General features: G+C 39.4%; 1 protein-coding gene across 3 annotated transcripts in view; it reads right to left on the reverse strand.

The window, feature by feature from the left end:
* Nucleotides 1-259: 259 nt before the first annotated feature.
* Nucleotides 260-24,099, reverse strand: part of UBA6 (ubiquitin-like modifier activating enzyme 6) — a 32,714-nt gene continuing 8,874 nt past the window's right edge. The window contains exons 8-33 of one of the 3 annotated variants that reach the window (XM_009331795.1): nt 23,836-23,958; nt 21,826-21,949; nt 20,481-20,584; nt 19,565-19,627; nt 18,413-18,489; nt 17,669-17,735; nt 17,120-17,263; nt 16,381-16,448; nt 16,025-16,103; nt 15,739-15,819; nt 15,284-15,361; nt 13,795-13,976; nt 13,090-13,195; nt 11,949-12,038; nt 11,758-11,838; nt 11,001-11,129; nt 10,032-10,083; nt 9,861-9,924; nt 8,902-8,971; nt 8,151-8,222; nt 6,834-6,951; nt 5,681-5,874; nt 4,907-5,034; nt 4,013-4,100; nt 3,543-3,637; nt 260-1,179 (exon numbers count right to left, since the gene is read on the reverse strand). In XM_009331795.1, the coding sequence (XP_009330070.1) occupies nt 1,044-1,179; nt 3,543-3,637; nt 4,013-4,100; nt 4,907-5,034; nt 5,681-5,874; nt 6,834-6,951; nt 8,151-8,222; nt 8,902-8,971; nt 9,861-9,924; nt 10,032-10,083; nt 11,001-11,129; nt 11,758-11,838; nt 11,949-12,038; nt 13,090-13,195; nt 13,795-13,976; nt 15,284-15,361; nt 15,739-15,819; nt 16,025-16,103; nt 16,381-16,448; nt 17,120-17,263; nt 17,669-17,735; nt 18,413-18,489; nt 19,565-19,627; nt 20,481-20,584; nt 21,826-21,949; nt 23,836-23,958 (2,613 nt within the window). In that variant the 3' untranslated portion in view covers nt 260-1,043. Of the gene's footprint in view, nt 1,180-3,542; nt 3,638-4,012; nt 4,101-4,906; nt 5,035-5,680; nt 5,878-6,833; nt 6,952-8,150; nt 8,223-8,901; nt 8,972-9,860; nt 9,925-10,031; nt 10,084-11,000; nt 11,130-11,757; nt 11,839-11,948; nt 12,039-13,089; nt 13,196-13,794; nt 13,977-15,283; nt 15,362-15,738; nt 15,820-16,024; nt 16,104-16,380; nt 16,449-17,119; nt 17,264-17,668; nt 17,736-18,412; nt 18,490-19,564; nt 19,628-20,480; nt 20,585-21,825; nt 21,950-23,835; nt 23,959-24,099 lie in introns of all 3 variants that reach the window. The other 2 variants (XM_009331794.1, XM_009331796.1) reach the window with 2 other exon arrangements.

A 24,099-nucleotide genomic window follows, 5' to 3' on the forward strand; every position in this document is an offset into this window, starting at 1 on the left:
ATATCCTAGTAACTGACTGATGATGATAAAAACCTCAGCGTTCAGTGCAACTCAGACTTGTGCTGTGGACAGGTGTACAGCATAACCATTCGCTATAAGGAAACGGTACCAAAAGGAGCCGCTGAGGAAACTGTTTGCTATGACAAACATCCAGAGCCATTTGCCTTCTCCTCCTTTCAAAGTCATCATTTGCTACAGTGTTTTTAATTTGGTGAGGGCAGAAGGGCTCAACCACACCAAACATTTTCTCTTTCTTGAAGACAAAGTTTTATTGTTGAAAGTGTTAACTCAGCTCTCCGATAGGTTTCCATTTTCCCCATATTGCAGTATTCCCCAAAGAACAGTCTTAGTGCAAGATAATCAACAATTCCAGCTCTCTTGACTTCAGGGGAGCTGTGACAATTTACACCTACTCAAGACCTGCCTCCCTATGTTTCCATGTTGAGACTGACATAAGATAGCTGCTCTGACACACAGCATCACTAACTGTTCAGAAGAGAGCACCAACACCACAATAAAGCAGTTAATCTGCTTTTAAGTGGGAATTAAAACCTTTTGGATGGATTAAATCTCATGTGTAGATGGCAAGAATGAAATTCTTGTTTGAGAATTAAGTAACATATGAAATGGGATTTGAGATGTTCTTGGAACACCAGGAGTATCATAAAATGGCAGTTTCCCCATTTTTTGCACTCTTCTCTAAGCAGCGCCTAATTTGCACATGGGGACCATTTGTTAGGTTCACCATTCTGGCTTTCTTCAGCTCCCCACAAATTAACACAAATCTTGTCTTTAAGGTAAGGACTGTACTGCACATTCCATCTCATGGAGTGACCAATCCTCCTTTGAGCAAACAGGTTTGAAGAAAACAGGAGCAGATGAAACAAATCCAGTTTGTCTTCAGTACAAAGCCACTGATTTTCACCATTTGTTTTAATTAAGGCTTCACCAAAAAGAAATATATAGTACCATCTTTAATAGCTGAAAATTAGCACACTCCTTTCAGAACAAATGGTCCGGGAGTGACTTTTGTGTCTCTACCATCAATTGTCTTCCTGAACAAAGTAGTATCTCACTGGTGGCCCTGGCAAGTCTTCCTCTCCATCAGTCTCTGGAGCAAACGATACTGTCAAATCCACATATTTCTTATCAGCTGATGGTTTCACAAGCTTTTGCATCCTACAAGGAAATGAAGAACAGTTTGTTAACATACCAGAAGGAGGACTGGCAGTGGGAATTCAGGGCCAGACTAGGATGAACTTCACTGCCAGCAATGAAGCCTAACATACTAGAAAACAGATTAAAATGGAGAATAAGCCGCCTCTTTAATTTTGACACAAAAGCTGTTCCTCCACCTGAGGAAAAATGGTATTCCATTTTCTTGATAGACTTAGCCCATTAGTAAGCTATTACATTGTTCACTAACAAGCGCTCAGTGCAAAAAAGAAGAGAAAATGGCCAGTTTCAGATGGGATTCCTCATCGAAGTAATTTCTCTTTGGCGTCCTGCTAAGGCACAAGGCAAAATTAGCTTTCTGTGCAAGATTTTGGTCAATGAGGAGGAATAAGTTCTCGGTCTACCAATAATGGCTGGCTTTAATAAGTTATTAGGGAGAACCACTCTAGTGCAGACACCGGATACACAGTTCTGATGGAAAGTAATTCTACTGGAGTTCAGACTTGTTAAGTCCTTGAATTTCGAAGGCAAATAGCAATCGGGGGGAAAAAACAACCAGGATCTGGGACTTCTTCCTTCATGACCACAATGTGAGTTTAAACTAGGTAAACATGTCATGTCTTAGTGCAACTTCCCCCTTTGCTCTCTGCAGTCTCAAAAGCTACAGCCATTGCTTGAAAGTTGCACAATAAAATACTGAAGTAGGTGGTCAATCAACCTCACATGATTTCATTACATATCATTGGATGTCTCAAAATTATTTTCTTGACAACTCGGAGCACTAGTTCATGCGGCCAGTCCAAATGCTAGGAGGCTGGGGAAATACAGTCACTCATTTCTATTCCTCACAGGTCACTTAGAGAAGGATGTCTCTTCTGGCTATGCTTTAGCACGCAGGTCAAAAAACTGCTTTCCCCAGAGTACTTGTTCCCTTACAAGAACACAAAGCATTCGCCTCTTCTCAGCAGAGATACTGAGGTCACATCCATTTGCATGAGGAAGCCCCAAGTTACAGAGCAAGGCAGGTAACTATGTCTCTAAAACTTGCTTTTAAGGAGTATGCTACCAGTCAATGCTGTAATTCTGAAATGAAGACAGAGTCTTGCAATGCTTGTCATATTATAGCAAGAGAAAGATTTTAAACACCTTAAGAAAACACGAACACACAAGCAAGACCAGAGTTTGCTGTGCAAATATCTTATAAAGCTTTTGGGACTGTTTGTAACAGAACCCCAAATTGCTGTAGCTACATGGAAAGCTTGAACCAAGTCTCAGGATAGTAAGAAATCCTGATATTCACAAGAAGGCAGCTTCACACCATGCCTTTGACTTCGTTACACACCCCACTCATTCAAAATTATTTATACAGCTGTAGGAGGAGGAATATAAACAACTTATTTTGAGATAGGCTGTAAATTCATATCTTAGTATACCAGGCACTCTAAAGGCAGTACCAACTTAGAGGCTCTTCTCTCCTGGAATTTTGAAGTAGCTTGCCCATAACATACACTACTTTGCCTGACTACAGTTAGGTAACTGACTGCAGTAGGTAACTACAGTTACCTACTGGTAACTGACCTTCAAACCAGTACTGATCAATGCATCTACTTGCTCTAGCAAAGCCTGTGAGCACTGACCAGCATACACTTCACAGGAGCGGTGAGGAACAAATATTGAGCTAAAGAAGTTCAATCAACATGTAAGGTAGAACTAAACCTGGGTGAGATCTGGCTGTTACTTTGCAAAGGCCTATCAGTCAAAAACCAATGCCCTGCCCTCACACCCTCCCAAACTTCCAGTTTGTTATACCCCAATTTCCCGTCAGTGAGTGGCACTGCAAAGCCTTGTGAATGTCTTCATTTTTAAAAGGGCTAAAGTGAGCTAGAATCTCAAGGAATTACTATGAACTGAACAGACTTCCAGAAATCTCAATCCGCAGCCAATATAAACTCCTTCCTGAATAAGTGTTCTCATTCTTTCAGAGCTAAGTTGCTAAATATCACCGTTAGTTTTAAGCCAGTTTAAAAAGGCTCAATTAGTCTTATTCTCCTTGAACAAAAGTACATTCTTTCCAAAAAAAAAAAACCAAACCCCTTACTGTCAGACTTCTTTGGGTTTCTCATTCTGGCATTCATCAGTTAGCACAGCATTTTGCAAGTCTCCTGTCCTCACCACAGAAGTTAATTCACTTTCCCTTTTTTCTTTTTTTTTTTTCCAACAGGAAGAAATTACCTTTTTCTTTCCCAAATATTAATGACTAGCAACCACTTTGAGAGAAAACCAGACGCACATCCTTATGATACAACCAGTGAACATAATTTGTACATGCACTTGCATCCCTTGATCCATTTTCCAGTTATACTTACGTCAGCTTTAATCTTTTAATATGACCTGGCATCACAGGAACATAGAGCATTTTGACTCCCTGTACAACCATAGTTGGTTCAATTCCATATTTCTCCTGGAATTCACAAATTAAAACTTATTAAAGGACTAGGACAGCTGCACAAGCAGATACTACTATCGCTAATATTACAACTAATTCTTCAAAACCATAGGATCCCAACCAGAAAACTTGCTAATGCATGGACGCTGACAGAAGTTTTATTAAGATACATTTGAGCCAATTGAATTAACAAAGAATTTGAAAATAGGATTTGACGCGTTTACTTAGAGACATTCCCATTGACGTTAATTTTTTCTAGAATTACTCTGGTTTGAACAATAACTTGATAAAAGAAAAAAAAACAAAGCCAAAAAAACCCAAACCAACAACCCAAAACAAGAAAACCCTTTCCTTGCATCTTGTATTAACCCAGTACAATAGATAACTTACTCTGACAGCATTTATGAAGTCCAACAGAGTAAAATCCTCTTTCCCATAAATTGTCCACCTGTCCCAGATTGTAAATGATATCCCATTTCTGTTTTAAAAAGAGAAAGGCTGCTTGTTACTTTAGAACATGAACTCAGGCACTTCCTTTAAACACGTATTGAAGAACTCCTATCTCTTCTAGCGACTTGCTGTTTTATCTTGAGCAAAAATCTCTTCCCTCTCTGCTGCCATTTCTCCAGCCCTTTGGCCTGGCTAAGCACAAGACACAGTAAGAACTCTGAGTAAACATGGTATCTGGCAATGAACTTAAGTTTTCAGACCTACTGAAAAATAGCTCTTCTATTGACTAAGATGCAGAAGTGTGTCCAGTCTGTGCAGATAGGATGTTTATTAAAAACCACGCCATAAAAACATGTAACTCATCTAGATTTTTAAAGCCTCACTAGCAGCAGCTTCCACTGAAAACAAAACTAAGCCCTTAAAACTACTATTTTTAAAATTAGGACGGAAGAGTATGTGCTGCACTTACCAAACGGGAAGTTCTTGAGCAATGCATTATGGGACACCCTCAGCAGTACTAAGAATATCACCTACACCTTTATTATCCATTTACTATGTACTGCTAGAGTTTGATAGCAAGCACTAAGTGATTCATGATCTTCCAAGTTTAAAGAACAACAAAAAAATAACCTTGAATATCTATAACGCTTAATTGGAGTATGACCATGAACTGTGGTTCCATCATAGTTTTGCTCTGCGAGCACATAAGGCCTTAATTTAGTTACCTGGATTTAGTAACTGTACAGACTTCGCACTTGTTGTAATGGCTCACCAAGTTCTAAGCATCAATTACCAAGTTTCCAAATACCGCCCTTCTGCCATTGTCCTTCCTACCTGATTTCCGTTCTTCTTACTTCAGCAGTTTCTGTAAAGACCATTATGGGAATGGCTAGGTTCAGAAAACAGTTCTTGTATGCATCAGCTGGGTAACCACCCACAACTTTGATGAGTTCCAGTGCAACCTGCGGTAAATAAGAATCCCATACTTCCATGAGACCCAGCACAGGTTTTAGGTACTGTGTTATCAACACTAGTTTAGTTACGAGGTCAGCAACTACAGAGTAAGTTGTTAATGATATCAGCCTTTGTCCAATCAGCAGAGTAAATCACATCTGGAGATGCAACCCAATATGCCACAGAAATCAATTCTGTTGCTGCTAATGGAAATATTTAAAATGTTCAAAAGTGTTCCTAATGTAGGACTCTTCCAAAATTGTTTAATTCAAGACACCTCCACAAAGCATGCAGTTCTGTTGAGGTGCATGGCTGTGAACTACTACAGAACAGATCCCTTCCACTCTTGGCAGTGGCACTCTGATGGAAGCTAGTATGTATTGCAGAAAACAAACCAAAATGCTGATCTCCAACTCCTCTTTCTGGTCAGCAAATCAGAAATAAAAGCACCAAGGGCTTACCACATCTAGAACCAAGAGTGACCTTCTGTATTGGTACATGAGAAAAAAAGATTATTAAGTTTGAAATAAACCCATTTCTTTAACGAGGCTCTGTCAGGATAGTGTTAATCAATATCCAGACAACAGTGGTTTTAGGCAAGGAACAGTAAGAGAAATAAATATGCATTTTAAGCATTTTAAAAAGCGTACCTACCAGCCCTGATACTGCAGCAGTAGCTGTTGCAATTGCAGGAATAATCTTTCCAGCAATGCGCTTTGTTTTAAACCGATCTGCTGGTTCGATGTTGTACATCTTGGCTCGCAAGTTTGATGCTGCTGTTATGAAATCTATATGCCCATTGCTGTCATCATCTTTTTCAAAGGAGATGGGTTTCATTTGCAAGTCATCTGCTCATGGAAAAAAAAAAGAGCAAAAGTTATTATTAGAAAACTGAACATGTTCTAAAGATAAGTTATAGGGAACTAGAGCGTTAAATTAAAAATTTCACATTCTGGAGCTTGGTGTCTTACTTATAACTTGCCTTCCCATGCTAGAAGCAGAAATGCCCCAACCAATATCAGTTGTTGAAAGTGAGTAATGAAAGAACTATCAGCCTAGCTCCCTAATTTTATTTTCCTTGCAACACCAGGAATAGATTTTGGACAGTCCTGTGGATGTTTCTTATACACCCCACCTCGCTTTAGCTCCACCCTGTGAGAATTCCCTCTATAAGCTTTGTTTATCTGTAACCATTTCACTATGGACTCAGAAGCACGGGAGACAGGTTAGGGCTGACACTCCATGGGATGGGTTAGAGCTAAGCTGATCTTTCTCCCCTGTGTTCACGGGCTAAAAATGCATGCATGTAGTTGTTGCCCAATGACCTCTTCATGTGGCCAGGCACAAAAACAGGATTCGAACATCCTCATTTTAACATACCTAGAACATGCTGAAGACGACTTAACAGCCTTCACAATCTAGGATAATTTCAGATTGATTCCTGTAAGTAGTAACTCTGAACCTTCTCATACCAGAATCATTTTCAGTCCATCTGGCATCTAGCTGAGACCCCTTCCCTCCTCAGAGTTCAATTCCTTGCTACCTGCTCGCTGTCATCAGGGTTGTACTTACATGCAGGTGTAACAGAGAACCATAAAACTTGCAGGAATCTCAGAAACACAGAAGCATAGGGTAATGTCAAGCAATAAGAACAGTTATCTGCATGGCACTTCCAGAAGCTTTAGGTATCAGCTATATGCCTCTTGCAGAATTACAGAACTGCTTTATCCGAAGACCTGGATGTCATGCTACTGGCAGTGCAATTGCAAGGTGTTACTAAGCTATGAAGCTAGTTTGCACTACTCACTTTCCAGAGCTTCATTGGATAGTATAGACTTCTCCAGCTGGAAAATAGCATTTCTTTCATCCTCACTGCTGACTGGAATATGATCTGGTTTTCTTGCAGTTTCATCAGTCTGTACAACCTGCAAGTGTGTGCAGTGCTTGAGTAATAAAATACATGAACTTTGTACAGCACAAGTGTGAAGTGTACTAGATTTCCTGTCGTCCCTGCAGTCTTGCCTCCCCAGTTCAAGAGAGACATAGACTTACTGGAGCAAGTCCAGCCAAGGGCCACAAAGATCATTAAAGGACTGGAGCATCTCTCATACGAGGATAAGCTGAGAGAGCTGGGACAGTTCAGCCTGGAGAAGAGAAGGCTCAGTGGGATCTTATCAATGTGTATAAATATCTGACAGGGGGAAAGTACAGAAGGCAGAGCCAGACTCTTTTCACTGGTGCTCAGTGACAGGACAAGGGGGTATGGGCACAAATTGAACTGCATAAAGTTCCATAAGAAACATAAGAAAATACTTTAAAGGAAAAAAAACAAAAACAAAAACAACCAAAACTGTGAGGATGGTTGAACGCTGGCACAGGTAGCAGAGAGAGGCTGTGGAATCTCCATCCTCAGAGATATTCAAAACCCAGTGAGACACTCCTTGATGACCTGCTCTAGCTGCCCCTGCTTGAGCAAGGGGATTGGACTAGGTGGCCTCCTGAGGTCCCTTCCAACCTCAACCATCCTGTGATTCCGAGTCAAAATATCGTTTTTTTCTCACAAGGCAAGCAGTCATGAGACAAGTGTTAACACTGGGCAAGAAAATATGAAAACACCCTGGAATATTTTCTAATTTTAAATGATGACAAATGCTAGCCACTGCACAATAACACTTAAGCTGTTTTGAAGTTAACACTTCAAAAATAAACATAAAAGCAATGACACTTCCTTTATATTACCTAGAAAGAAATAACAAACTGACACTAGTTGTGGATTGTTTTAAAGTTGCTTATGAGTCAATTTTTTTTTATTTTTATTAAAACAGTATAGACTCTCATAAACTTAAAAAAAGCTTGCAGACTTACATTCACACTCATGCATGGAAAACGACGCGACAACAAATCATTTGCAAAAGACAAAAAAAAAACCCATCTTGCATTTAGCATCTGGTACATAGATACCTTAGCTATATCAAGTTAAAGCAGTCCCGTATGCCACGCTCGTTTCCCCAAAACACATTTTTATTTGTGTTTATTTCTCATCAGCATCAATGCAAGAAGTAGTTGGAGATGTGGGACACTGCTTGTGGGTTTTTTTTTTCTTTAAACTAAATATCACACTTACTTTGTTTGAAGGTCTGAAATCTGGTACCTTCACAGCTGAAATAATCTTCAAAATAGCTTCCTCTGACAAATCCTGTTATAGTTTTGAAGAAAAACAATTTAAATTCACATCAACTCAAAAAGGCCCCCACAAAAAGACTGTATATCCAGTTGTATTTCAAAGAATACCAAAACCAAAAAATCCCACAACTATTCAATGATGTTTCACTGAAACATCATCATTGAAACACCAAGTGACATTTCAGTTGCCACAGTGAACGAGAGTGGTGTGAAGTGCTTAGCACTTGAAAACTGAACAGAACTGAAGTGTAAATGTGACTTACAGGAAGATCCAATTAGAAAAGAAAAAGGGTAACAAGAAAAAGAAAGGATAAGCAACATAGAAGCTGTGAGTAGTAAAAAATAAAACTCCCAGACCATAGATAAGACACTTAATAAAAAAAATGCCTTAAAGATATCTTCTTTCAGTTCAGTCATTATATTGCACAGGAAATAGGTCCATCGAAACAAGAATTCCTGAGTTCAGTGCTTACTGAAAATACTCAATACACTACTCATTTCTTCTCCGGGATAGGGATTTAAATAAAGACGACTAAATGTAAGCAGTTGCTGAACAGCCAGTGCTGAAGGATAGGTTACTTTAAGAATCACTTTAATCAGTTCTTGGAAAGAACTGGCAACTGGACATCTGGCCAAAACTGAACATGTACATCCAAGTTATGTGATGGGAACACCGTTACAGTATGGATTACCTTTTCTGTGAAAGGAACACAGTACACTGTTGCAAAGAGTTTTGCTGCGCTGACAATGAAATCATAATGCCTGAAGAAAAGAGGAAGATAATTATTTTTGTTTGGTTCGTTTTTTACTTCAGTTACCCAACGGTTTGCAATCATATTCAAAGAGGTCTTGAAAACACCCACAGAGAAACAGAATTTCCACCCTTCAGCACACACAGTACAAAACAGATGAGAGATTTTGAGGGACTCAGTAGTCCTCCCCAAAACTAAGCAAACTTTGATGAGTGAAGAGTTGTTTAATGAAAACCATATTTCCTTAACCTCTGCAGTCAAAACAACTACAAACACTCACATGACATCAATATGATAATAAAAAGCTTCACCTCAGAAATACTTTGATATTTGCCATGATCTGTTTTCACCCAAACTAAAAATGGCCATCTGGATAGTTTCTCAAAGCAGGTGTAGATATGCAGGAGATAAAGGCTTTTCAATCCTTCAACCACATCAATTTTTTAAATTATCTGTAATACCCAAGCCATCTAGATCAGACCCAAATTGTGATGAAGAAGAAAAGGGGTCCCTCCACTAGGTCATTTTAGGTAGTCAATTTAATTTGGCACATCCTGCATTTCATGATGTGGGCTGACGGGGGCAGAGGGGTACAACAGCAACAACTCAGTAATTCTGTGGTCACATAATAAATGAAATGGGTTGTTCTAAGCCATTTCACATTAGATGTTGTCAGAACTTCCCACGGCACCCTCCAATCCCATGTCAGTGAAAGTTAAATTACCCGCAGTGAAAGTATGAGACGGCTCACGGAATCTGCCACAGTGCAAGACTGTGCACTAGTGCCTATCAAGTACCAGTCCAACTTCTAGTGCTATAAAGTCATTGCCTTGCACTTTCTGCTGTAGGGCGATTTTATAGGATGCTATAAAACGCATCAGTGGCAGTACCATACTTACAAAGGATCATTAAATTCAAACTTCACTGGGAAAGGTGGCCTCTTTGGTGACTGCCAAAACAAACCTGGTAAGAAGACAGACTTAAGATGAAATCCTAAGGAATCAGGAACAGCAATGCATGACATACGCCATGAATTCACAACAGGCACAAAAGGGCATTTGTATACTTACTTCCGTCTTTTAATCGTGTATCAAGGGGAAATGAATGAAGGAGCTGAAGAGCCTAGAGGAAAAGCCAGAGTAGCTTTAGTAATTTGTCATATACAGATTGACATGACCACACTAAATCAAGCCTTCTTTTTAGTAATGATGTGAAATCTTGATACAGCTTTTCAGACACTCCAATACGTAGTTGAAGTAATTTAAAGAGTTAAGAAAATGTAAGATGCCTGTGTCAAGATGGAGAGCTTAAAGACACACGTACTACTAGACAGAGTGACTTGCCCATTCATTCACACGACAAAGAAGACAGTATCACCTCATCTGTCCAAAGTCCAAGCAAGACACTTAATCCAACAAGCAAAGCGTTCCCCCCACTCTGTTGTCACTTTAGGATTCTTGCATACCGATTCACAATTGGGAATGCAATGTTTTCTCAATGTGACAGCTACCACCAGGGCTTCCATACACACAGATATATGTTTGTTAATACACAACATCATGATCACATCTTTCCTACAAAATCACACACACACACTTTAAGCAACACTGTGGACCAGATTCTCAGAATGAGTGGCTCTCACTTCAGCCAATCTTTCTGTCACATCTTTGAGAAAGTCAGGGATATGAAGATGAGTTCAGTAACAAAAGTTTAGTGGGGGAAACAAAAAGCCACTGTCCTTTAGTAAAAGACATCTGATAATCCTGCTGCTCTGGAAAAACCCAATACCTAGTCAGCTGGAAAAATGCCAAGAAAACTGCATGGAGACTACTGAACAGAGCCACTAGGACTGAGTTAATAAACGAGACTTAAACACGCTACAGTAGAAAGAGGAAGGGATGCAGCATTTTTAAGTACAGTTTGTTATTTATGAGGAGATGGAAGTAAGTGTAAAGACTTGGACATCTAGTTATTAGGGCTACCAAGTTTTCCAAAATCCTCATCAGTCTAGCACCACCTCATTTCCAGGTCTTACCTACCTTATGGCTAAAATACTTCTCAAATTTTACTCTTGCTAGTTCCACACATTGAGTCCAACTTCGGGGTCTTCTACTGAGTGTTTTAATAACATGAAAACAGCCTTCTAAGCTCTCCCCTGATTTTATTCTCTAGATAGAGAAGGAAATATGAAAATGTTAGAACAGACAAGATTCCTCCCAATCCAGTCAAACAGTAAATATGTTTTTATTAGTAAGTTATAGGCAAAAGGAAACAGAAAGTCACTTTGTGAAATATTATCCTTTATGTGATCCTCTCCACTGGGTTTTTCCCCAGGTGCTGTGGCCTACTTGATTTATTTCATTTCCACCCAGCCCTATGGACCATAGGCCAGTACAGACTCACAAGAAAAGATATTAAGCAATTGAGTCTAATTTATTACATAGTTGAGTTCACTTGAAACTAAGCCTTCCCTTCATTTTTCCCAGCTGGCTGCACATCAGTGTGACATCTACTATACACTCACGAGTAGTGCCTCAGTATTGCTGATATTTCTACATCATGCAGAGCACACATGAGCTAGAGAAGCAGCCCATGCATGAGACATTGGCTCTTAATTATGAGACGCACCAGAAATACTGTGCCCATGGAAGATCAACCAATGACTTGGCCAAATAAGTCTTCAGGTTTTCTGAATAAAGTCAGAAAATAACCCAAATCTCATTGAACTTAAACAGAAACAAAATCCATAAAGCATTAGTTTAAACCCTGTATTTTACCCTGGCAACATTCCCCTACCTGTAAAACTTCTTCTGCGGACAGATAGGTTTGCCAGAATTTGTTAAACATTGAAGGCTTGTGAGAAAACGAACTTTCAAACTAGAAAATAAAAAGAAAAAATATGGCATTTTGCAAGAAGTATATCAGATCCCCCACCTTTCCAAATACACATTAAGTTATGCTGAACGCCAGTAAGCTTACTCCCTTACCTTATCTCTTGCCCACTGTATCGTATGCTCAATGGCAGCTGGGAAAGACTTCAAGGTACAAAAAGGTATTTCTTCTTCTGGTGGATCCCGCTGTAATTAAGGAGATTTGCATGTAAATGCAGGCTTATTAAAGTTTATTGCTAATAATAGCACCAAGAATTTCTAGACTATGTAAGTTTAAAACTCCACTGTTATAAAATACAAGGTAGCTTATTTACATTTAGAACAAAATTTGTTTTATGAACACTAATATATCACTTCTGTTTATGAAGTATACTCTCAACTTAACACTGGAAAGCAAAACTGAACTCTGAAACACAAACAAGAGAAGAAATTGTCAGCCAGCTTTTCCACGATGTGCAGGTTGCATTCACATACACTCTCAACATGAAATATGTCCTTTCACTCAAGGCCAGAAAGACTTCTTTCTTTGTGGACCCTAGCAAGACTGTTAGGATGCTCAAAATCCTGTCGCAATGTCCATGTGGCACGATTTCATGGTGTTCTCAAGCAGTGAATTTCTACCTTGTAGAGGCAGTTTCACAAGAACTTAAACAGAGGGATACTGCAAGAGTTTGAAGGCTCATTTCCCCCTTCCCCATTCAAACAGAACTGTTATGTATGTTTGTAGAAACTGGCAGACTAATTCCTACTACAGAGGCTTGTGTTTCTCCTACCTGCCTGTGTAGGTGATATTCACCGAGAACAGAATGAGCAGGCAGAAAGCAGTCCTAAGAAAGAAACCCACAAGTACAAAACCAGTTTGCAATGCCATTGTAGAACTAGATTCTTATTTAGAAGGGAGTCTTCAAGGGGAAAAAAAAGTCAGTCCCTTGGAAATACTTCAGAATTAGGACTTTTTCCAAAGCTTGTGTTTCATGATTCATATCGTAGTTGCTTTTAATTATTGGCCTAGGTGTAATCATCAGCTAGGTAGCAGACATGATATCTCCGGTCTGCTCAAATTTTATTTCCTGTGAGCTTTTCTTCAGAAACCAAGGAAGTAATTATTTCCTAATAGTACTCACCTTCAGCAACTCAAATAGGCCACTTATTTCAGATAGATACACAAGCGATTAAAGAATCAGAGGACAACATGGGATTAGCTACAGAAGGTAAGCAACGGTCTTAAAACACTTACATGACTGTTATAGGACTCTGTCAGATGGGGCACAATAACTTCTGTGTGTCCTTTCGTTCCCATAGTTCCAGAGTCTATAAGAGGACGCAGGTTTGCTACACAACGACTGACATGGAAAGACACAGACTATCAGAATACAGCGTAATCACTACGCTCTTGCCTTGCAGACATTACCGGAGTGTAACCAGAACTGACTCTAGGCACTTTCAGAAGAGTAGAAAGCTTACACCAAACTCAGGAAAAAAAGAGATTAAATAAGAAGAGCTATTTCAAGTTAGATCAGGATACCATAAACCTGAGCCTACCTGGATTAGGAGCATTAATAATTCTTTTTAAATGTGAACGTCCCTAGTTATAAATTTAAATACATATTCTTATGCATAAATAATTCAGCCTTAAGACTGCCACAGTATTCTCCCCCTCATCAGACCTTGACAGCTCTTAATTTCTAAGGACTCACTCCAAGGGTCTCTGCCATGTGAACAGTAGCAGCTGCACAACAGCAGAGTTGGTTTCCATCATGAGTATAAACCCCTTCCTCCCCCCAGCCAGCATCCCTATAAAGGAGCAAGACAGATGTGAGCAATTTGCTATCAGATCTTATAAGCAGTTGCTTATGCTTCCAGATCAGGAAGATTAAGAATAGAAAAGCAGAGTTCACATAAGAACGTGAAAAGCAGCCCTCGCTTCCTTTCCACAACCTACCTATCAATGTATCTCCTTGCCTCAACATTGTCTAAAGCGGTCACAATCACATCTTGCTTGGTATAGAATTCATCGCTGTAAGTGTTCTCAGTGGCTGGACAAACTTTATTAATATATGAATCAATCTTTAAGTAAGGATTGATGTTCAGAGTTGCTTCTGCTGCAGTATAGCTTTTAGGTTTCTGAAAGTACAAATACATATATATATATCTCAACAATATTCAGATAAAGAACATCTGCGACACAGAAGCATCAACTTCATTTGCTGATCAGGCAACAATTCACTGACAGAAATGTTAGTATGCAAAACATACAATAAAGGAAATTCTTTAATCATATACCTCCCTCACTAATAAATATCTTATTAATCTAGTTTCATTTTTAGTTTTATTTGAAGTAGTGCGTCAGAGACCACAAGGTGAAAGTGCTTAAACGGTGCAGCAGAAGTGTACTGAGTAACTGAAACTGATGCCATGTGCTGCCTCTCATGCTCTCAAAATGCCATAAGAAAGGAGCAGTTCATGACTGTCAGAGGATAAACCCATCGGTTATTGTGACTGTGTCTATGCAGCATAGACATCAAAAACCTGTGAATAATCACATTACTGCAAGGCATTCCACATAAAGCCGATTTCAGAAGCTAAACTGAAATAGAGTTCTTAACCTACCTGACACTTCTAGCCATACTACATTCAATTATCTAGGGACCAGCACTTAGAACAGCGGAACCCAAGACAGCGTGGCTTCTGAAAGCTTGCAGAGTTCACCTTCCATTTATCTATCCATCCAAAAAGTAATCTGTTCCCAGATTTGCTAGACGTAAACAGGAGGCAGAAGATTCAGCTGCTGGGTTTTGGGCAGGGGAACCCCTTTCCCCATTGCTGTCAAGATCTGAGTCACCTTTTTTATTTTGTGCTGTGTTTGCAAGTACAGGGATATTCTCTCTGCTTCTAAGGAGTTAACAGTTTCTGTATCATGCATTTACTGAGTGTGCATGTTTTTTTGCCACGCTATTTACCAGCTTAATGAAGACTGAATTAAGTCAGAAGATAGCAACTTTGGTCAACTTCCATTAGCAGTAGCTCTTCTGTTGAGAACACTTCTGCCAGTGCTGTCTATTTTCTGTTGTTTTGTTTTACTCTCCCCAAATTTCAATGGTATAGGAAAGCATTTCTGGCATATTAACCCATGGCAGCTTCTTATGCAACACAGCATTCCTCATCCGATTCTCAAGTTCGAGAGATTTCATTAGTCAAAGACACCAGTACAAATTAAGATCAGACCAGCCAATTTTACTCAACTGATACTAGTGGTAAGTGGGATGCCAACGTAGTTCTAGGTATTGTTTTAAGAGATACTGGATTTCATTACAGCCTTTAAGTCTTTTCTGGACAGAAGTACATACACTCACAAGTTCAGCTTTCGGTGGGGACACAGGGCAGGGAAACAGAACAATAGTCCAGAAAGTTTATTGAACAAGAAAGCCTACCTGTATGTGATGAGGTCGAAAAAGAAACTGCCTGTTCAGGTTGGATTTCTCTATCAAGTCTGGATCTGTAATTGTAACCTAAGTCAGAAGGGGCAAAATCAACAGCTGAAGTTACAATTTAAGGGTAGCACTGAGCAATAACCTTGATGAAATCTCTACAGAAACTTGTCAAAACAAAGCACTCCTGTTGGCATCCACTGTGGCCAACAGCTCTGCCTATACTGACTGATTAAATTTTGTTTTAAAATCAAAATACAGCAAGACTGCTCCAAGTGTGTTCTGCTTCTAATTGCACGCTACTTCCACCCTATGCTGATGCCATTTTACCCTCTGCGGAGAGATCAAACTGAAATAAGGCTTAAAAATTTTAAGTAGTCTAAGTATTTAATTATTCTTTGTCACATTACTTTTTTAAAAGTAGAAAAGTAGCAAAGTGAGGTTAACAGGTGACTTACCAATCCTTTGTCTTGCCCACTACCAACGCCAAGAAGTGCCAAGTTTTTTAGCATTTCGCAGCCTATTGCTCCACAGCCAACCTAAAGAAAATGACATTTTTAGAGTCAGAAACGTAAGTGAAAACCATGAAGACAAGTATAATAGACAAATTCCATTACAATTTTGGACCACTTATTCTGCAGTGGCACACATCACCAGGGCTGCTCTCATTATTTTGAAGACAGTGGACATTAGCTGTATCAACAAAGCATTTGCAAAAAGTGTAACAGTGTCAGTCATACTCACCAAGAAAACATTCAAGTCATGCAGCTTCTGGCACAGAGAGTCTCCAATACAAGCCCTCAAGGCGTCATACCTATCTCCCCTATGCAGGCATAGGAGACAAAAAACAGAGGAGTAGTAAGTTGCCATTTATCACAGTAGTATCACTGATGCCAAACTGCACTTTGACATGAACTAAGAAAATCAGACTGAGTCCCCTGTAATTCCTATTCCTCCCATGCTCAAATAGGACACACATTCTCAACACCAAACCTGTCCCTCCTGCAAATGCCACTGAACTAACTTTAAAAGACATCTTCTGTGCCTGCTTGAGTCAGATGTGAACAGTACATAAAACAGCAGATTGCAGTGATATTTACCGTGGGAGAAATTCTTCAGATTCCATCTTTTCTAGAGGTGTTACAATGTCTAACATATCTATATATAGCTGTAAAAAAAAAAAAAAAAAAAAAAAAAAGCTGTGAAAAATATTTGTTATTTTCATTTAAAAAACAAAGTAAATATTTTCTATGTACAACAGAGTCTAGAAATTTAGAAGCACTAAGTTTTTACTGTCAGTGGAAGACTATACAGCATTCAGTTGCCTACAGTTCACTTCACAATTTCAGTGGACAGGAAAAAGCACCTGGACAGAGAGGGGAAAAAAAGCTCACTGAACCATGAGCCCCAAGCTTTTGACTTCTGACAGGCATGTTAACCCCTCCAAATTAGACTGTGAAGTTTTTAAATCTAACTTTATTCTGATACTTATCCTGAGAGTCTGAAAGCACTGCTCTTATGTACAGTAGCTTAAGCTGGCATCTGGACTATATCACACCTTTGCAGCCGTGCACTGACAGGCCAAGGCTCTCCTTGGTTGTGGGAAAAAAGAATGTGATGTCTGAACCCCAAATACAAAAATTTTAACTAAAACTGGCTGCACTTTTATTGTACACATAAAAACATTATACTTTTCCTAAATTCAGTCTCACGCCTTTTTGGTTTTTTTCCCTGTTATAGAAGTTGTTTGGGCTATTTTGATCATACAGCATTTACACACAACCATACATTCGTAATATCACTGTCAAAATAAAGATCCAAAACCAAAGACAGCCTTACCCACTGCTGCAACGGAGAAAATTTTCCTGTTACTGCTTTCAAGACTTCCTGGCTAGCAACACCACCCACTGCTGCAGCCAGAGGAGCCAGAAATCCCTGAGCCGTCCTAGACAGCCATTTCACTACATCTCCATTCACCTGAGGCTGAAAAATGATACATAACAACAGATTTATCCCTTCAGTCGAGCAAGTCAGTGCTGACAGTTTCATAACTACTGTTCTTCAGTAAAAGACAAATTATTTCACTCTGACTAGCAAACACGTTTCCAGCCAAGACAGATCCACTGTATACTCTGTACTTGTAATATGCATTTATCTAAAAACCGGATTCACATAGCCACAGGATTCAACCTTCATGTCAGGTGAACGTTTGGTTGAACCTGTGCTGAAACACTGTTCTGTTTCCTTGCACGGCCTTCAGAAAGCCAGCTGATCCATCTAAAGATGGATACAAAGACCAGAACAAGGACCAACAACTAAAGCATGACCTTTAGGCAAGTAAATGAGCGCATCAAAAATGACTCATAATGATGATGATTCCTTACTCACTTTATTTTCCAGTGTTTCACTTATAGACATGGCTATTTTCAGCATCTCCTCAGCATCTTGAAGGCATCTAGACACCAGGGTAGAAACAATAATGATCATTTAAACATTTCAGACCTAACACTTCTAGAAACACAATCAATGGAGAAAAAAGCACTGGATACAGCAGGAAGAGTTTGGAAATTTATATTGGCTTTAACAGTAAGCATTAAAGATGCACTTCTAAATGTTACGGTTAGCTCAAGAACAGAAGTCTCTATGGAGAAGCACCTGTGCAAGTCCAGCCTTAAGATTTATATTTTGTAAGTAGTTTTGTCTCGCTTAACTCAAAATTATGCACATCAAGAACTACAGCTGAAAAAAATACTGAAAATGAAAAATAAATCCTTCAGACCTTTTTTTTTTTTTTAAAATCCATAAGCTACAGGGTAATTCAGAAACCACTGAAACAACTTTTCCATATTAACCCCACAATGTGAAAAAACTGGAACAGAGAAGGACTTTCTCCAGAAGCATTTTCTGTCTACCTGGGCCCAGAAAGTGCCACTGCTATGCTGGGAATGCCCTGTTACAAACCCAGACAGGCATTAGGTAACATTTTTCATCTAGATTTCAACTTCTCACTTCTGTGTCGTCTATTAAGTACCAGACAGACAAGGTACCCTGCTGTACATCAAACCAGTAACTACAATAAAAGGAGAGATCTGTTTGATTCAAGGCTTAGCAAACACAAGACTGCTGCATTACCCAATGTTCGGTCTGCGACCAAAGTTCTCCTGGAAGTGGTTCAAGGCAAGCATGGCAACATGGGTCTGCAAAGGCGCCTGTTAAGACAACAATAGCTGTCGATCAGTTACAAACTTGAGAAAACTGAAGGTAACAAAAGCAACTATTTGAACTCTTCTGTTACCATTTCACTTCCTTGTCTCTTAACCATACTGCCCCACAAAAGTTTTTAAATAGCATTAAAAAGTGAATTTGAAATACCTTACACTAATGTTTTCACAAACTGGGATTATAAAGTATTACTCAGTAGTAATGCAGTACCCTTCGCGCACATTCAGCACCCACTTCAACTAAGTCCAACTAAAGAGTCCCCAAAAGAATTTAGTGCTGAAATTGGAAAATGCGGTGATCTTCTTTTAACTAGACATCAGAATGCATCGCGTTTTGCCAAACATCAATACCAAAGCCCAGCATTAAGGGTCAAAAGTAGAAAAGCTGAAAAGGCAAGTCAGACCTTACATTATCAAACAAACAAAAAAATCATTAGAACAACATTTTTTAGTTTAAGATTTTAATGAGCCCAAGACTTACATGCCTTGCATGTCCACAATGCTTAACTAAAATTGTGTTAGAGGCAAATACTGCTAGCTTCCTCTCAAATTTTAAAAATACCTCTGAATCATTTTTTTTCAAAGAAAAAAAAATATTTGTACAGCTAACTCCAGTTTCCAACCAACCTATGATCACCTTTTTCTGATTATCCCAGCTTTGATGCCAGTGTGATTTTTATCAACCAAACATCATTAGGACGTTCCAAAGTTCATTAGGATTTTATGTTCCAAACATACAAGAAAAATCATTGTGTCCCTTGCAAAATTTACACTCCCATGAATTAAAGACTTATCAAAAATGGAGATTTTAACAGCAGAGGTGGCTGAGCTATGCATTTACAATATATTTGGTGCAAATCATGGATAACACGCCTCTACAGTTTTCTAAAGCATAATGTATATTCTGTGTGACCAAACTGATATCTCACTCTTATTTCACACTTTAAACTCATATTTAACTACTACAGAATAGAGTTAGGAAATTATATTGTTCTACACGTAAAGCTGCAGATTACATTTTAACGTTAAGGCACTTACGCCCAAATCCCCACATGCTAATTACCTCAGGCTTGCTAAAATCCGCAACAAGGCATAATGGATTTGTTATCTGCTTCTCCAACCGTTCCTGGAAAAACAGAATTCATGATAACACCACACCCACTTAAGGACACGACAGTCACTGCTACATGACAAAACAATACTCTTCCTGGAGAGATTAAGAACCAAATATCCTTTCTTACTAGCATTGCTATTACTCTCTCCGTTATTAATCACAGAATCATAAAATCATTTAGGTTGGGAAAGACCTTTAAGATCATCGAGTCCAATGCCACAAAAGATGCATAAAATAATCATCTACTGCACGTTTTGTCAATCAAAAATGTCCAGAGAGATGTTTCACATCCTAATGGCAAGACCCATCTCTTAAACTGCTCTGAGATCAGCTACCAGAGATTTTATGGGCAACTGGCTGTTTGCTTGTAGAACTTCCCCCCTCAGGAAGAATAGGAAGCTACTGCTTCACAGAGACAAGACACTGAGCTGTGCATTCTCATATCAGAAGCAGCTGGTCCTCGCTTCCAGCTTTTTACAAGAATGTTTGAGGGCAGTCAGGACCTACTTTCTGCGGGCCCAAAAAGGCACACAGCACCATGTAGATTGCAACCCCTCTATATAAACACATCCAACTGTCTCCTTCTCAGAAGGCTGCCAAGAAACCACATATTTGTAGACTTTCATGGAGTCCCCAGCAGTACAGGGATAGGCTGCCTGTAAATTTTTTTTTTCTCTACTCTGGCAGGTAACTTCGAAGTATTTCCTATTCTCTATGGTTTAGTAAATCGGCATCACTATTCTTACCCAATAAAATCAGTGTAAACCCAAATCACGGCTAACCAAATCATGTATCTGCTAAACTCTGCTTCCAGTGCTCAGACCATTAACTCTCAAGAACCTGGTTACGTCAAGCACACGCTTACAAAGTAAAATATCTTGGGCGTCTTCACTTGGACAGCTATGCCTCCATGTAAGTAAGGCTCCATATCTGACGTATCACCAATGCTGAAGGAATAAGGTGACACCACTGAAAAGAGAAGAGAATAAACAGTGACTGATAATTGAAAGTGTCGCTGAATACTACAATCCTGTACACAATAAAGTGGGGGTTTGCCAATGTTTTTTATGCTGTAATTTTGTAGTGTGCAACCTTGCTTTGGTAGCGTAAACACAGCTGATCCTCCTAACAGGATTGTCCCTCTCTGCCAGTTTCTGGGCTAAAGTATTAGTTTCACATGATCTGTTATGAAATAAGCTTTTTAAAGCGGCAGCAGATTTAACAAGAATTCTGATGACCACAGCTCTGTAACAAAAATGAAATCACGCTCAGTTTTATTTAGACTGTGCACAGCAGTGTCAAGTATACTGCTCAGAGTAGGATTTTAGCCCTGTGACTAGAACAGCAGGCAATCAGAAAGGGCAGCTGGAGCATTTAAGCCACATCTTTCCTCTCATACCACCTGGATATTCAGATAAAGCAAGAAGACACAAAGAGTGTTAATCCATGGAAAACTGAAACCAAAGCTGGGCCATGATTAAGAGGAAGGAACATCAGCACTAGCAAAACAAAAGGGTCCAGAGAAAATAGACTCAACCACATGTTTCAAGGGTACTGTTTTTGTCTCAGACCACAAAATAGTTAAAAACAACCAAACAACACCCACCCACCCACCCTCTCTTCCCCTCCAGACAAACGGGCATTCTGATCTGGGAATTGGGCAATTCCCCAGCATCCAAAAGGAACCAAGCAGTATGCCTTGAGACATGCATGATGCAGATCAAAGCAGGGTAAACAAAAATCATGAGATTCACTTCAAAACCATGCTTAGAAACAGAGTGATGTCAATGCATCCCTGTACACTTAAAATTGTCACCTAAAAAACTACAAGGCAAACAGTGACACACAAAGTTGTGTTAATTGAGTCCAAAACCATGACAGAAGCACAGGCATTACAGGACCCTCCAAAAAACAAAACAGTTTCATCAGCAAACTAATGACGGTAACCTCAGAGGCTGCCAACTAGTTTCCACTAGCTGAGAGTTTCCACTGCTCCTTAAGCAGCAAGACGAGTTTGGAAAAACTTTACTAAATAGAAATGGAGTCAACACAAAACTAGGAAGACCTTTGCACCAGAAAGTAGTTTTTTTGTGCAAGCTCACTGGAGGTTTGCACAATCCAGCACTCCTCTGGCTACAGTAACTAACACTACAGTGAGCTAAAACAGGCCAAAAAATAAATACCTTGCAAATGAGTCAGCAACAGTTTACCTGTTATTTGGTGCGTGGATCCATTTAAGCATGACATTCCATTAACTTCCCGAAAGGTTAAGAACTGTCCTGTTTCAAGCCTATGTGGATGATTTTCAAGACAAGTGACAATACCAGGATTGGACTGAAAGCAAAAATGGCAAAGTTAGCAAGGAGGAAAGTGCCTTGTGTAACGGAGTCACGCTTTATCGTAGCCACATAGCTTTTTGCCTATTGAAACTACAGCCTCTAATACTTTTAGCACCTCAGTTCTGCCATAACAAGGGAGCTACCTATGATAACTTTTTCAGTCCTGTTATTTTCAGTTTAACAATGTCTTCATTACACAGACTTTCTCATTTTTACCTTTTACAGTGCTCAGCATATTAGCAAACTGCAGCTGTTAGTTCTTAGCAGTCAAATTAATTGTTCTGTTCTGAAGTAGTAGCAAATTTATCTCCTTTGTCCAAACCAAGAATAGACTGCATGTACAAAGCAATTTCCACAGACATTAAGAAATAAAGTGTTGTGAATGGTCCTTATTACTCCATGCTTGTTTTCCATCTGATCTCCTTAAAAAGGACACCCGGAACTCCTTCTTGAAAGTTAGGAAGCTTACAAAGCTGGGCATCCTTAAATACAAGAAAGCCACAGCCTCAAGCGGACCACCAACAAACAAGCTTACACTTGCAGAAATCTTGGACAACATCTCATCCTGTAACAGGACGTCATGCCAACATCCCATGCACACAGAGACCCCTCTGCAGTCTGAGGAGAGCTCATCAAGACATTGCAGTGCAGCTCAGGCTGTAACATAATGGATTTGCAAGCAAGCCTGGCCTGTAAAGTCTCCTGCCATCCCTTCCTGAGCTCCCAATATTAGAAAGGTTTCAGTTAAGTAGCATAAAACTTAATTACAGTGGACTACATTCTCTGTGGCATGGAGAGCGTTAAATGAGTTGACCAGAGAAAATTCTTCTCTGATTTAGGGACAGAATGCCACCTCGACCCTGTCCACAGGACAAGAACAGCCAATTGATGGTGGTTTTGGTATTGAGTTGTAATTCTGGTCAGTTTTACACTTCAGAGAGTGGAAGCAAGATACAACTAAACTCAAGTATCAGATTATGAATAACAGGATATACATACAGATATATATTCATTCCTTGACTTGGCAGGCAATCAGCACAAGCCATGAAACATAACTGTGTACTCTTTATGTAATTAATGAGAACAATCAAGTCATCCGTTCCCTTCTAAAGATACCAAAGAACAGGCTACCCAAATCATCGTGTCACGAGCTTTAATTCAGATCAAACCCAGCTTGCTATATAACCCCTTCTAGTTTGGTTATTATTACATCTAGACTGGAGATATGACAAAAGACTTGCTACTGGATGAGTGAGGTTATAGTCTGGACTTCCAGAGTTGAGAGAAGGAGCTAAAGTAGTTTCCATTTATAAAACAATAATACAAGATCAAATGGACATCCTCTCTAACATTCTGCACTGGAAGTATTAGCAGTAATACCCTCTTCTCGTCGCCTCTGCTTTAGTAGGTTAAAACAAATCCTTAAATTTCTTTTCAAAAGAGGCCCTCAATCCCCTTGATCGTTCCAGTAGTCCTCCTCTATATGTGCTGCAGTTTCTCATAAAAAAGGGCTATTTTCATGCTTATTTCAGGGCTTCCTTAGAAGACTTAACCTATTCCCACACCAAGGCTATGTCCTCTTCTCTCTGCATCTCCTCATTTCTTTCTCTCTCTCCCTCTCAGAAAAAAAAAGACTCAATATTGTGATGTTACATTGTAAGTAATGACCAGGAGGCATCAGTATGGTCTACAATGTTAGCACATTATCACTGACTGTTTTTGATGGAGACACAAGAATGAAGTAACTTTGTTTGCCTCTGCTATACTGCCAATTTTCAACTGCTTAGCAGGCTGCTGAAGTGAAACACTCTGCTTGGTCACATAGCCAATAATGAGTCATTATAAAAAAATTAAAGCAGCACAATGACTGCTATCCCTTACTTGTGTTATATTTGAAATGAAGATCTCCTTTGGCTCCTCTCCCGTTGTATCCAGCACTTCAAATTCATCACCCAAGTCACAAAACAAACGTGAACATATTCCATATACATCTGCACTGATGAACTACAAGAGAAAGTAAAAATCATGAGCAACCCTAAAACAGCACAAGCCAAAGGAATGACCTCTCACATTCAACCTTGTCCAAGGCTAGCAGGTTTAACTTCTACGGTGGAAACCTGTCATGTGCAGCCAGGCCACTTCACT

Source organism: Pygoscelis adeliae, unplaced genomic scaffold, assembly GCF_000699105.1.
Source record: "Pygoscelis adeliae isolate BGI_AS28 unplaced genomic scaffold, ASM69910v1 Scaffold39, whole genome shotgun sequence".
NCBI classification, from domain to species: domain Eukaryota; kingdom Metazoa; phylum Chordata; class Aves; order Sphenisciformes; family Spheniscidae; genus Pygoscelis; species Pygoscelis adeliae.